Source organism: Enoplosus armatus, chromosome 24, assembly GCF_043641665.1.
Source record: "Enoplosus armatus isolate fEnoArm2 chromosome 24, fEnoArm2.hap1, whole genome shotgun sequence".
In the NCBI taxonomy this organism is placed as follows: Eukaryota; Metazoa; Chordata; class Actinopteri; order Centrarchiformes; family Enoplosidae; genus Enoplosus; species Enoplosus armatus.
The window spans coordinates 4,732,714-4,748,139 of record NC_092203.1 but is presented as its reverse complement, the minus strand read 5'-3'; the positions used below and the strand labels follow the sequence as shown (position 1 = coordinate 4,748,139).

Genomic DNA, 15,426 nt, shown 5'->3' with positions numbered 1-15,426 from the left:
CTTTTCCCCCGCAGACTGTTTTTAGAAGGGTCAAATCTATCTCAGCTGTTATCAGTGTCATGTCATGCTGTGTTGTGTGTGTATGTGTGAGTGTGTCATGGGGCGCAGCTTCATAAGCTCCATTATCAGCCGTCCGGCACCCTCCTCTCCGGACTCCCGCTGTCTCTTTTCATTTTTCCCATACTTTCACACACATGCTCCTGCTCTCTCACACTCTCCCCTTTAAACAACTCTCACAGCCATCTTGACACACTGGAATGACTGAGCTCCTCCACAAGCATCTGTGTAAACAAATGTCTAGAATATAGCCTCTTGCACAGGTGTATAAAGAAAGGCATTGGCTATTAATCCTATGGCTCACTTATTGTTTAGCTAATAATAGCACTCAGCAGGCTTCACTGATAGGCCTATTATTCCCAGACAGCGAGGTGGATTAATGGGAGACAAGGATTAATATGCCTATTTTCATCCCCGGCTAAATCATGTCTGTGTGTGTGACCTTCTGCCTGTCTGATTATCGAGTCTGTCTACTTGCCTAATTACCTTTATGAAAATGAACTTTTAAATTTAGAAACTCATACTTACCCCACATTTTTAATTGAAAAGGCAGCAGAAAACAAATTCAGTATTGTCAAAGTGGCGTAAATAGATTCAGGATAGAATGAGGATAAAATGATGGTTTTCTGAATGGAATGTGGTGGATGAGGTTAGTGGTCACCCACTGATGATCATCTGGAGGTAATTTACACTTCAGTAATAAAGAAAAAGAGGAGCAATGGGGGTCCGACGTTGACTCTTCAAATGCAAACTCATCTGGAGGGTTGAAAAACAAAATATTTTGACATTAAATTGGTTAACAATAAAAAGAATACAGTATGCAAGCACTGATGTCAGAGTTTTCTGAACCCCCTCCCACACTCTAGCACAGATACAAACACACACACACACACACACACACACACACTAGCTTCTCACTCCACTCCAGTTTGGAATGACCAACGTGCAGAGGCTCACAGGAGAGGAAAAGGAGACTTGCTCTTTCTCCACTTTGCGCACAGCGTCTGCAGCCAAATGCAGCACAGTCCAGCTCTTCACCAGCTTGTACTTGGACCCTCCTGTTGATGGGGCAACACTGAACTCGTGTCTTACAGTTTCAGTGGAGCTTTAGAGAGACGCATTGAGCATCGCTGATGTGAGATCCAAAATAAAGGAGACATGTCTGCCGCTCAAGGACTTCTCAACAGCGTCTTCTCCTGCTCCTCTCCTGCCTCTAAAGCCATAACCAAGCGGAGACTACGCCAAACCCGGAGCCTGGACCCCGCTATCATAAGACACTGTGGCACCGGGACCGAGGGAGTAAGTGGCGCATCGGTTCCTGGAGCGGCGGCTGCGGACGCAGGTGCGTCTCCGGAGCGCTCGGCTGCGAAACCGGCTTTACGCACCAAGATTCCGACACTAAAGGAGCCCATAAGCCCGTCCCTCTCCTCTCCTTCCATACCCTTGGATGTTTCCCCATCCTCCAACTTCCACTTTGACTATGATATAGTGAAGCGTGCCAAAAGGAATACCGCCGGGGATTTACCGTTTCTGGTGAGGGGACCCGGCGCAGCGCAGTCCGGGAGCACCGGCACGCTCTTCTCCCCGCGGAGGTGGCTTCAGAGGAAAGTGCAGCCGTCCAGCTCTCACGCTTACGTTGTGTGGAAATCAGAGGTAAACTTTTGAAACTTTGATTCCAGTGCAGTGCGCACGTTTCTTCTTCTGTGGTTCTAATTCAATCATCCCGCAGGTAACTGTGTCACAGTTTGTGCAGTGAAGACTACAGTTTGCATTCAGTTCAATGTTAAATAGGCCTATACAGACAACCACCTGATCCTGAATCAGTCATGTTTTCTTTACAATTTCTTCACTGAGTCCCTCATTATTATGGATGCGCACTCAAGTGATGTCAAGCAGACTTTACACGCTGTTTATTTCTGCTGGAAGAAAGTCAAATCCACTGTGTGCCAGAACATCAGACCCTTAAAAATGTGCCTGTGCATCTGACATGTGACTGTGTATAAATTCAGACTGATTTGAAGTGTGTGTGTGTGTGTGTGTGTGTGTGGAGATGGTGGAGCCCGACTGGAAGATTTATGAGTTTTGAAGAGGGAGTGTTGATGACCTGTCGCTGACATCTGCACCTGGAAGCCGTCCAGTATCAAACCAGTGCTTGGTCTTGCTCAAGGGCACATGGGTAATTGACTGGGGGAAGGGGCAGCAGACTGCACCTCTCCCACCTGGATGTTTTTTCCCTTGTGTTTCCAGCCCTTGTGAGGGTCACACCTTACACAAAAGTACTTCTGGGAAAGCTAAAGAAACTCTTACGGAGGATTAAATAATTCCTCCAAAATGTGCATTGAAGTGCACAGATTTCCCTCCTACTGTTGTCGTCTTTGGGCCGGTTGGGCTTTTGTCTTCATATAGGCTTCAAATTGAGTGTGAATAAGGGGAAGTCAGCGTATGAAATCCTTAACAAAACATACTTGGGCGACTTATTTTTAGCGGGGGGGCTTTATAGGCTGCATAGTTGGCATGAGGCCACATGCTCTGGTGAAAAGGTATGATAATTTCCCTGCTTCTTTTGTGGGCTTGCTGTCTCTTTCTCTGCCTTAGCTGATATGTATTTTGCATCTCTTGGGTGTAAGTGTGCGTGTGTGTGTGTGTGTGTGTGTTTGTGTACGTGCAGCAGTGCGTGTGTGTGCTGATGTGAGGGTCTTAAGGACACATGGCCCAGGACTCGGTTCTCATGACTGCAAGCGGTCACAGGGTCAAAACCATGCAGCCCTCAAACAGCTCTCCCATCATTTCCTATTACAAAGACCAGCTCCAGCTTCACTCTCTCAGTTTCACTTTCTTGCAGTGTGCCTCTCTCGCTGTCTCTCTCTCACACACACACACACACACACACACACACGCATCCACACTCTCTTTTCCTCCCTCTCTTCCTCTCTGAGATGTCAAGAAGCTCTCACTCAGCAGAGTTTCCCACCGCTGTAACTTTATTTTCCATGCCCCCCCCCCCCTGTTAAGGCCCAATCTGGACCATGAAGTTATTGCACCTCAGAGTGTTTGTTAAAATACTGAGCCAAGAAGTGTTGCTGGTCTGCTGGGAGGTTTCACACACTGTTGGGTGTGAAATAAAATCCTGAAATGAAGTGTAAACAAAGACTCTCTGTTGGGAATGTAATGAATGTAGCAGATTTTAGGCTGATTTGGTTGCAGTGTACCTTTAGATGTTGTCCCTGTTTGCGTAATGTATTTGCTCATTGTCTGACTGGTCTGCATGACCACGTGATGATAAACTAACTCAAAGTTTGTTGAGGGACTTGTGCGAGGCACATTTAAAAAAAAAGAATTGTGTCTTTCAAACTCCACACCTCCATTTTTGTAGTCTCCAGGCTCAACCTCAAAACAAACCTCATGACATCATTATGACATCGTCCCAGGCTTCACAAAGCTCCTCCAGAACCATAGAAGTGCATTATGCCCTTTAAATGACCATATAGGTTTGTCTTTTTTGGCTAATCCCATGATTTAAAATGCTGAAAAATGGAGCGACTTCCTCATCGTATTGCCAGTTTAAATGTCCCAAACCGCCATTTTCTTTTTCATTTGATAGAAAAACTATTCTGAGAATATATATTTAGGTCTCAATTTCCCTGACCAAAGAAAAGAGCAGCTACAGATAGACAGCTTTTATATGTAGGTGCATGTATATTATTCAGTGTCCAAACCTTTGGTCCAATCGAGATCCCACTTTGAATGATTTGCAAGTGTACCACTGAGTGTGTATGTGTGTGTGTGTGTGTGTGTGTGTGTGTGTGTGTAGGACAACCTGTGCAGATTAGTCTCGTGCTATGCCTTTTTAAGGAGGGAGACATGGACCGAGAGGCGGAGAGAGAGAGGAAGAGCGTGGGGGCAGGCAGAGACAAAGTGGAGATGTAATGGTTTACAGAAAAAGCAACGTCTGACAGTTATATTGGCCATGATTGCTTAATAGCTACGTTTCCATGGTCAGGTTGTTGATGTTGAAAGAACAACGATGCAAAAGAAAAGTCATCAGAAAGTCCCCTCTGTGTTATTACAGTAGGAGGGGGACTGGAAGTGGTTCTCCTTGTGGAGTGATTGACTCTGGAGTTGGGCGTCACATCAACACATGTTCTCGCAAAATAGCACGCGTTTAAAAACAGTGCAGGCTTTTACAGGAACGTTGACGCGCAGGAATTTGTAACTTTAGCGTGTGAAGTGCACACCGAAATAGTCTTTCTGCCTTTTCCGACAATATACGCTCACACAGATTCACATCCACGAAGGCTCAGAGAGGAAACAGTGGTCGGCTAATTTAATCCTGCTTGTTTATGGGGCGCCAGAATGTTGACATTGCGCGGTCTATTTTTAGAGCCACTTACTCTAATGCTTTAGAAGAGAGACCAAGTGGAGAAAATCATTCCAAAATGAAAAAGACTACAACTAAATGATTGATAACAGAGGGTTTAAAGTTTCTGTGAGGGCAGAGCTTTTGTTTTTGGTGGTCTAATCAGCATCGCAATTATAACGTTGTACAAACATCTGCACACTGAGCTACTAACACATAGTGGAGCCTCACCAGTAATCTAATCAAGTAAGGTAATATTAGCTGTACAGGCTAAAGGGCTGCTGTTAGTGTGCAAAAACTGTTCCCATCTGTTTTGATTGTTTTAGTGACACCCATGGTGATACAGTAGGTGGAGAGGAAGTCCCACTTTTCTGTTTACTTTGTAACTTAACCATGACAACTGGGAATTTGGAAGATTACAATTTGGATTTCTTTCCCCGATGGCTTGCTTGGCTGCTTCCAGAGCAGCGAAACAAACTTTGGAATCACTCGCGCAAAAGCTTGTGAAGTGGAGAGAAAAAAAACACATCATTTGAGTGTTTATTGAAGTGTCGGTATTCGACCAGCGTCTTCATTTGGAAAACTAACATTTCGAGTCACAATTGCTTACATGTCGTTGTTATCATTCTTAAAATTCTCTCAATGCCCCCATGTTGAGGAATGTTTATGCACCATGGCTGGACTACGTCAGAGTACTTCGAGCTCTCTATTGTTTGCTTTCTTACGATCACGATTTTTTTTTTTTTTTTTTTTAGGCGCAGACTGAAATATGTCAACATTTGGTACAGACATTCGTGTACCAACATGCGCAACATTACTGTGATATATTCTGATAGAATCCCCCACACTATGAGAAATATCTAATTAAAAAAACGTTAGTGTTGCAAGCTTACTTGCCCTGTAAAAAAACATTTTTCAAGCAGCTGGCGTTTTGTTTCATTGATCAGAGATCATGCAGTCTGACTCAGCCTCCGGGTTTTCTGGACCTTTTCAGCGTGAACTGCTGCACATGTTTGCCATTGCTTATGCTATGAACCACACAAGCTGGGGTGTTGACACAGGTCATGGCTCTCTGCCAGGAGCCAGCAGTAGTGTTTTTCACCAGAAGTGGTCCACATTGAAGTGTTTACAACAACAGTAAGACGCGGCCTGAGCACTGGAGAGAAACGCTGCAGCAACGCTTCTAATCAGAACTAAGAGGAGAGACTCAGCATCTTTTCACTGCTTACTTGTCAGAGTGGATTGGCAGATTTATGTTCCCTCCGGGGCTGCAACTGCCGATTATTACCAATTAATCTGCTGATTATTTTCTCGATTAACTAATTCATCGTTTAGTTTATAAAATATAAAAAAAATGCAGATTACAGTTTCCTAGATTGTGTTTGGATGCATACAAATGTCTTGTTTTGTCCAACCAACAGCCCAGAGCCCAAATATATTTTAATTCACTGTTACAGGAAACAAAGAAAAGCAGGAAAGTTTTACATTTGAGAAGCTGGAATAGGATTTCACTTGAAAAATAACTAAACTGATTAACCGGTTATTAAAACTGTTGTTCCTTTTATTGCCACAAAATGAGCCACACATACAGTATATAGTTCATAACCAGAAACTAACTTTCCCCAGCGTTTCCCAGTGTAATAGGAAAACATGCTCTGTCTCAGGCCTTTATGATGAGTAGCTGCGTCATCAATGCAACAAATCTACGACTGAACTGGTTCAACAACTGTAATGAAAATCAAAACAAAAAAGCTGTTCTGATACTGATACTATATTTAATATTTGGATAAGCAAGATTCCCAGTTTCAATATATTTTCTCTTAGAAATGCTCGAGGAAACAGAAAGGCTTGAACTTGTGAACCTATCTGCTATCCATTCCTGCCTTTCCTCCCTGATTTCCTCCCAGAGTTCCCTCAAAGTGAGGAGGCTGCGTTGGAGGGGCAAGACCTTGACGGGTCGACATCTCTGGAATGCTCGGACCAAAATACACACTAAAAACAACTGCACACATAACACACACATTTGCAAAGTCTCACAAATCTAGAGGTACAGTTTTTTGGGGTTTGACCAAACTGTGTCACTGTGGCAAGAGTACAGAGCTGCAGGATCATGATGTAGGTCAAGGAGTCAAACATAGGATGTCATCACGCTGTTGCAAGAACCTCCGTCAAAACACCGAAACTGTGATGGAGCACAGGTTGGTTTTCTTGGCTTACAGCAGTAGTTTCTGATTTGGATCTGTTCACAGTTGACTTAAAGTCTGATCTCATCATGAATCAGAGCCGCCATGAGTCAAAGGACCTCGACTGGTCTTTGCAGCAAACATTCATGCTATAAATACATGCAGTTCTGAGGAGTGAGATTACGCTACACATGGAGACCTACTTACAATATATAATACATAGAGCTTATTAAATATCCTGAATTATGACACATTCTGCAACACTTTACTGATTGGTAAGGCGTGGACATGTGTTGTTCACAGAATGAGTTACACCTGGTGGACTGATGTGTTCACTTTGAAGCTGTGTCCTGCTAAATCAGCAGCTTTAGCAGAATGAACGGAGATACTATTGAACCTGTTGTTTCTTGTTGCTAAACATTCCTTGTGGTATGGTACAGATGACCTCTGCAGCACGCTCGAGTACAGTTCTCCTCCAGGGAGAAGCTCTGGATTTATGACTGTGGTACTGCATGGGGCTGTAGTTTGATTATGGTCCTCATTAAGTTTAATGGGCCTGGTTGTTAACATGTACAACCTACTGACAGACCAGACTGAGTTCTGTTTTCAAGGGGGGTAATAGAGAGTGATACAGACGCAGAGTAATATTAAACATGCTCTTTCAGCTGAAATAGTAGCATCTTAACATCGTGTAACGGCTTTAATGCTTTGTAAGGCTTCTCTGTTGTAAACAGGATGTGAAGCTCAAGGCTTGTAACGTGTGTATGTGTTGTGGTCGCTTGGTATGATTGCACTAAACAAATGAGACACCAGAGGGGACAGTTGGTAGCCTTTATCTCTCACTACAGTGTTGAGCTGGATGGAGAAAACACAAGCAGTCCAATCGGACCAATCGTACTTCTTGCAGTCCCCACATGGTATCCCTGTAGTGAGTGCCCCAATGTGTCGCTGCATTTTAGACCCGCTCTGGTGTAGCTATTGCGGCTATGTGTGCAGGCTAGCTATGCTGTAACCCATCGAGGTCCAACTATAAATGTGTCTTCAGATCCTCAGAAACCTATTTTGCCAGTTAGTATAACATGATTTTATGTACCTTACCACTTCATACAAACAGGACATTATACAAGGTGTGTGACATCCATGAAACTGTAATGTCAAAATGCCAAAACAAAACAAGTAAATCTCGTTTTCCAAGGATTTAATACTGAATATGTTTGGCTTTTCAGAGATGTATTAAGAGCTATCATTGTGAGCTATGAGCAGCTCCATCTTTGTTGCATGAAATTGAGAAATTTAGTGATTTTAGTATGCAATTCTGGCGCATTCGGTGCACTTTTATGTGAAAAAGCAGTCATTTTTTTAGCTTCATAAAAGAGGGTACATTTTGTATTGACTTTTCACGAATCACAGGTTTCTCTAAAGGTCTTGAAGCTTCATCTTAGTTTGCTCTGGGCACAGAAAAGCGCCCTTTTCTTGTTTTGTGCCATAAAGAAATCACACAAACTAACATTGCAGAGCACACAGTATGAAATGCAGTTTAGAGGCCAGTGGGATATGACATCAACATTTGATGCCAATGAGATGTGACTCCTGAGGGAGACCCCAACATACTGTATAATATGTGTCAAAAAATATTTTAAGCTTCTCCTCATTTGTTGCACGGAAACATGATACCTCACAGGGCCCTTTTTTTGACAAGTGTGCACGATATTCCGTTGAAAAGAACCATATGAAACAGCGGGGTTTGTTTGGCAGTGTTTTGGCTTAGCAATCTCACATCTCCTTTGGGATGTTTTCTCAACAATGAGGGAAAAAGAGAGCAGTTTGAAATAGAGACGGCTGAAAAGTAAACATTAATTTCCGCAGCCAGAATCTCTCAGTCTGGTGCAGATTAAACCTCTCCTCCAGTGAGAAAAGCAGCAGTGTTGAGTTACTTTTCAGTGTGTATGAATGTGTTTTCATGTGTGTGGGAGACAATCCGAAGGCAGTGGGTGGATGATCTAATTGTGCACTTTTCAGTCTTGAAGGCAAACATGTCCGTCCCCTTGTGTATTTGTGTGTGTGCATTACAGTGACCCCTGTGTCCACTAATGTTCTCTCTAATGTGGTTTGTCATGGGCCAGAGGGGAAGCATGGATAAGATCCTCTCACATGTGCCACGGTGTGTTAAGTTTACAACTTCCCATTTATGTATTTGTCTCAATCAGTGTAAACTCTGGCGATATGATACTCGCACTGGGTGAAAACATTTCACAACATCTCAAACACTCCCGCTCTTTGTCTAATCTTGGAACAGTAACAGAAAGATAGAAACTGAGAAAAAATTTTTTAGTTTAGTTTATTTAATGAGAGTTATTATGAGACGTTTTTGATACTGTGGTTCTGAATTCCCTCCAATATATTTTGTAAGAAACAGGCAATAAGAGAAATGTGAAATGAGAAACGTTTATTTTGTTCAACTGTTTCCACGTCTCTATTTCCATTCTGTAGCTTCTAAACTGTTCTAATTCACATTGTGATGCCACAATGTTGCCTCAAAGGATAAAGGCCCGGTCACACCAACCTTTAAAACATTCACGAGGGAGGAGTCCATGGTATAAATATGTCTTCTGAATAAACTGTGTCAACGGGCTTGCTAGTGTGTTGGCTGTTAGCTCGTCAGCTAAAGTAGTTCTACCTGCATTTGAGTCCTTGTTTCTTGTTCTGTCTGCCATGTTCCCAGATCTCAGCAGTTTGGTGAGCCCAAAGTTATCAAATCAATAGAAATGATGGTCAAAACTACAAAACTAAGAAGTTTTAATTCCCAGAATTATCCTTTCATTTCTGCAAAATATGAGCAGTATCAAACCTTAGACCCACAGCTGACCTTCATCATGAATGCGGACAGCTTTTCTCTCCTGACATTTTGCTCAGGATTATCATGGATATAGGTTGAGAGTCTGTGTTCCAGAGTGTGTGTATGCACGCAACAATCTTCATAAGGAATATCAAGATGCATGTTCATATCCTGTCCCGTTGCTGAAAAATGAGCCCAAAGGAATAAAATCCAATTTTGTTTTTTGATTTTATCAAGTTCTGTTTTTATCTGAACGTTGGTTTGTGTGCTTGGTGCATCTGAGTTCAGCGAAGGACCTCTTGCTTATGGATCTCACAGATATACTATAAACGTTCTTTGTTGTTTATGTTGTACTGCTTGGTTTTATAAGTCTTGCCTGTTCTCCCATGATGGCAGCCCAGTCTCTCTTTCACTCTCTGTTCTGGCTATGTTAATTAGTTGTATAAACCTTAGTATAGACCTTAGTGTCATGCCTCTGCATGCCTATTTATTACTGAATAAAACAGTTTCATGCTGCATTTAGTAAGGATTAACTGAATATTCCTGCTCACACATGCAGGATTTAGGCTACTCTGAGAGCTAAGCTTTGACAATTAATACCTGTGAGTGTGTACACTTTCGTGGATGCATGTGTGTACTATTACCTCATGGAATTATGAAGTGTATGCTGATCAAAGTCTCCCTCAAAAACGAGTTTAAATAAGCCATGGTTTTTGGAGAAACAGTCCATTTTGCGTGGTGCATCCCTTTTCTTGAAGTGTGTGTGAGCCTCTTTCAGTGGGGAGGTTTAGGGAATTATTTATTTGGAATTCCAGGTCAGAGCTTCATGCCGAGGCCCTGGGGCTCCTACTGAAAGAGGGGTGGCTACTGACAGAATGACCCCCCAACTTCCTCTCCTCTTCACCCATCCCTTTTCTGCCTGGTTTCATTTTTCTTCACAGAAGCTTGTTCCCGTCCATCCTTCACTTTTATTGACTCACTTTTACGGACAACCTGGCTATATTCTCCATCTCATTTGGACTGCTAAACCCCTTTTTTCCCCTAATCTCCAGCTTACGCTAAATGCAGCAACTGGAGCAAAAACATGAGCTCACACCAGCTTGGTTTTACTTGTGAGGAAACAAGAACCAAGCTGGGATCGCAGCCTGAATTTGTTGGACAGGCCCAGCTTTGCCCTTCCAAAGGCTACACTGAAAGCATGCGGCAATTTGTTCTCTGACATAGAGGTTCCTTTGAACTGACCTGCCTGAGGAGCTGAGGGTGGCTAAATCGGTGTCATCTTTCAAACTGCTGCGCTAAACTCCCTTTTTATAGCGTGTTTATGTAGTTTCCACTTCTTTTCTCTCTCTACACTCAATTTCCATCTCAAAAACTAGCAGCCAGATTGCCACGAGTTAGTGTTTTGATATATTCATGGTCCCCAGAGGGTGAATCGTAATGTTTCTGATGATCTCACGGACCAAAGTTCCACAAGTAGACAGTGGAGGGAGGATTCAGATCCTTTACTTAAGTAAAAGTACTAATACCACACTGTAAAAACACCCCACTGCAAGTAAAAGTGCTGCATTCAAAACATTACTTAAGTAAAAGTATGTAAGTATCATCAGCAAAATGTAGTGAAAGTATCAAAAGTGGAAGTGCTCATGATGCAGAAAGAACGCCTGATTGCAGTTCTAATAATGATTTTCTATAAGAGAGCGGAAACAGAAGTAGGAAGACAACTGGACAGGACAGCATTCATTCACAGTGAACCAAGTGTAACTCAAGTCAAGTCAATTGTATTTATATAGCCCAATATCACAAATCACAAATTTGCCTCAGGGGGCTTTACAATCTGCACAACAGGCTTCATACGTGGGGAGAAGGAAAAACTCCCCCCAACCCTTTTAACAGGGAAAAAATGGAAGAAACCTCAGCAAGTCTTATTTCCTCTGCTCTCTCCTCTCGGCTGGAGAAGCTGGCAGAAGTCACTATTATCTGCTGGGAGCAACGTCCACGTTGCTGCAGACTGATTCGACTGAGGAGTCAGTTAGCTGCATACATCTGCTGCAAGTTTCTTTTAAGGAGTCAAGAGGTCAGTAGGGCGTGAGGATTAGAAGTGAAGTCATGTACAGATGGATACTCAAGTGACACTGATGCAGATACACTATACTTTGTAATGGGTGTACCAACATTTGAACATCTGTTCAGCATAGAATCAGACAACCGACAGACAAACTCTTCTTCGTCTTGTCCTCTCTTTTGCGACCGCCGGTCTCACCTGCCTCTGTGAAAGCCAATCCTTGTCATCCAAGAATACGTATCAACATGACTCCAAGCCCTGAAAAGCAAAGTGATTTAAACTTGAGGCACCTCTCACCACCCCCACTCCCTCCCTCCCAAATCTGTCAAACAGTGAGGAAGCAAAACAGAATGAGACAGCAGGCATTTTAGACACAGCCAGAGCTCTGCGGCTATAAATAGAAAAATAGCTCAGCGGAGGAACACTCAAGTTCCAGACGCGAGGCAGGGAGAGTCGTATTGGTTGCCGATGTGTGTGTGTGTGTGTGTGTGTGTGTGTGTGTTGAGGGTTGCGCAGCTTATGCATATACCTCCAGTTAAAATGTGATGTGTGTTTCATTAAAGTCGTGGGACCTTTGTGGAAGTTTGCTGTTACAATGCGAGGAAAGCACTTCTGATTCTGAGGCATTGGCTCATCAGAGAGGCATTATAATGAGAATGCTGTTTTAATGCCATCTAGTGGACAGTCTTTAAAAGAATCTCTTGGTGAGCCGTCTTACATACAGCCTTCCATCGCATGTTTGCCTATGCTACACAAAAACAAGAACAAAATAATTATAAATAGAAATAAAAAGTGCGTGTGACGGCACATTGTATATTTTTAAACACGATGCATTTGTTATTGCATGAGAAGATCTCCAACATCACCATATCTGAGATGGTTTCCACTTTGCCTTTCCAAGTCTATGTTATTTTTTCCAGTCCCGTACAATGTGCCATATTTATACACCAATAGGCTCTTCACGTTTTCTTATTGTTGAGGGCAATAAGTAACTTTGCTTATAATATGTACGTATCAATGACTTCATACTCGAATCAAGATCAGAAGGAAAAACTCCATATAAACAAAATTTACCTCACCATTAACACCCCCCCTACAAATAGCAAGAGACTCATTACATGAAAAACATCTATAGTACCAGACATGCTATTAAGATATCTATGTAGTTAAACAGGAGTTATGTGAGTCTGCATCATCCAGTTGTTACTGTAACTCAATTACTGTTTTTATTGTTTGTTATTATTGTTTGCATATAACTCAAACTTGCCATCAATCTAAAGTTGTAATTTCCTCCATCATAACTTCCAAGCTTCAAATTTAGGCTTTAGATTTACAAGCAGATAGAAGCCAATGATGAATCTACTATCGTCCAGTGGACATTTAGATGAAATGCGTGTGACTTTTATTGTGAAAGTGCAGATGAAAAGTAAATGTATAGAGTTGTTTTTTCCACCAGAGGGTGCCAGTCAACTTCCAATAAATCTTCCATGAGTTAGATGGATGATGTGTGTGTGTGTGTGTGTGTGTGTGTGTCCCAATACTGCAGCTTGATGTTCCCAAACACACACAAACACTCACACAGACACGAATGATGAATCACAGTAAAAATGTGGGTGGGCTGCATTGTGGTCAGTCACAGCTGCGCACATCTGTCTCCTCAGCCTCTCTATGTCATAAGTATCTTACAAAAACATTACAATGGCTGATACCAGCTGCAGTCAGAACACATTTCACAGCACTGGGGCCCAAATAAAACTGTTCAAAATGCATTGGACAGGGGGGGAGAAAAACCCAACAATTTGATCCTAGTTCCTGAAATGTGTTTAACTTTAAAAGGATATTTTATAGGATGACAATATGTTAGACCACGGACATTGACATGTAAACCTTATCTGTGGGCTGCAGAGCACTTATACAATCAAACAGCATAGATTTTCCTATAAATAGCCCTCCCTCCTTACTGTTGAAACAATAAAATCTTCTGGTAAATGTGGGCTTGTATTATTATTATTATTACACGCTTGCAAAGTATTCTCATAAGAGATCTCCAGTGGAGTGGAGTTGTTTGTACTGTCACCAACACCCACATTATCCACACACTCGCACACACACACACACACACTCACACACGCACACAACCATAACAATGTGTGTTTGTACTGCTTTAGTGGGGAACAGCGTCACTTCCAAGCAGAGATCATATTCTCTCCTGCAGAGTACCTTCCCAGAACATTAATGTGTGTGTGTTAGAGAGAGAGAGAGAGAGTGTGTGTGAGTAAGATATTAGTTTTCGAGATCCAGTAGTCCCCACAAGAAAAAAAACCCAGTATTGTTGACCTCCTTTTTGGACTTAGACTGGGGAAAAAGATGTTTTCTTGTTGAAAAGTTTAAAGGAGGAGTTTGCGTTTGGGCTCGGATTAAAGTCAAATGAAGTTAAAGCACACAATCAAGAAGCTAAAATCTATTTATATGACTTTTTCCTAATAAATAAATCTTCATTTTGCTACTCTATATGGATGATTGCTATAACACAAGAGCAAAGCAACCTAATGCCAGCTCGGGAAGGGCTTTACCTCTCCGAGCACCTGGCGTCTAGTAGGTCTTTCCTGGAAAAATTCCACCAGTGCAGGGAGGGATGCGTTTTACCATTCCAGCAGCAGCAACAGCGGTTTTGTTTGCAATAAGCTGAAGAAGAATAAGCGGGTGGTTGACATGAGCAGCGACAGCCACCATGACTGAAGAAAGCCTGGGGGAAGTATACTAATGTGTGTCACTTTTATGTTCCCAGGATAAAACCATCATTCATCTTTGCATCCTCTACCTCTGTTCAGTTCATTGCTCTGTCTATTTTATAACCCCGGTGTCACTGTGCATCATCTTTCAGCCTCATTGTTCAGCCACTCGGCTGAATAGAAATCAGATGCTTTGAGCTCATGTCACTCTGTCTGCTTTTGTCTTTCACTTTAAATAAAGATAAAGGGATGAAATTAGCTCCCGTATGAATGTCGCGGCCCAGCCGTAAATTAGCATATGCGCTACACACTTAAAGAATCAATAAAAGCCCTTAAACTGAGCTGATGATGAAGAGATCGACTCAAAGAGGAGAAATCTATGGCTGTCCTCTCCAGACTGTGGGTGACTGTGCTTAATAAGATTAACAGTGAGGTGTGTCAGTCTGGCTTCCCCGCTGAGAGCTGCAATTTGCCTTAATTTGACCTAATTGGAAGAGGTTTGCTGTTGCAGAGCTGCCGGGTTGAAGGGGGAGCGTGGGAAACGGAGACTTTTGTCGGAGTGGAGATATAAAAATGGGGGGGAAAGATAGAGAGAAAGTAGAGGGGACGGAACGGGAAAGGCCCGAAGAATGAGTGAGCAGTGGAGGGATGGGGTAAAAACACTCACACACACACACACCTGGGTTGGATTAGCTCGGGCTAGCAGGGAGGCTGTGTGTTAATGGGGATTTAATAGGCTCTGAAATGACTTACCGCAGTCATACAGTGTGTGTGTGTGCAAATGTGCAGCGTGTGCTTGAATGTTTACCTGCATGTCTTCATGCCGTTCGGCTTCATGAAATTATCAAATCTTTCCATTTTGCTTTCTGTTCACAGTCAGCTATTTAAAAAGCCAACACGCGGGGCAATCATAACAGTACAAAACACATGTTTAGATTGGGTTCATTGAGCGTGTTTATGGGATTTAGTTGGGAATCTACATTGGACTGACGGATGCTGGTTTATAGAACCAGACTGATACTTTATTATTCACCTATTCATCAACAGGGAAGTCGAGTCTTCAGTTCTATACTATGTTGAATGAGGGTTACTGTATTCTTCAAAGAAGCAATGAGAGAAGAGAGGTGGATCACATTGAAATGAACTGATAATTAGTTCTGTGTGGCGTAACGTAACAGCACTGGATCAGTTCCTGTTTC

The 15,426-nt window shown here is 42.5% G+C and overlaps 1 protein-coding gene across 3 annotated transcripts in view; it reads left to right on the top strand.

Annotated features, from left to right (window-relative positions):
• The first annotated feature begins 1,215 nt into the window (after positions 1-1,215).
• LOC139306728 (rho GTPase-activating protein 6-like) overlaps positions 1,216-15,426 on the top strand; it is a 62,213-nt gene continuing 48,002 nt past the window's right edge. For all 3 annotated transcript variants that reach the window (XM_070930681.1, XM_070930682.1, XM_070930680.1), the window contains exon 1: positions 1,216-1,710. In XM_070930681.1, coding sequence (XP_070786782.1) covers positions 1,216-1,710 — 495 coding nt within the window. The remainder of the gene's footprint in view (positions 1,711-15,426) is intronic.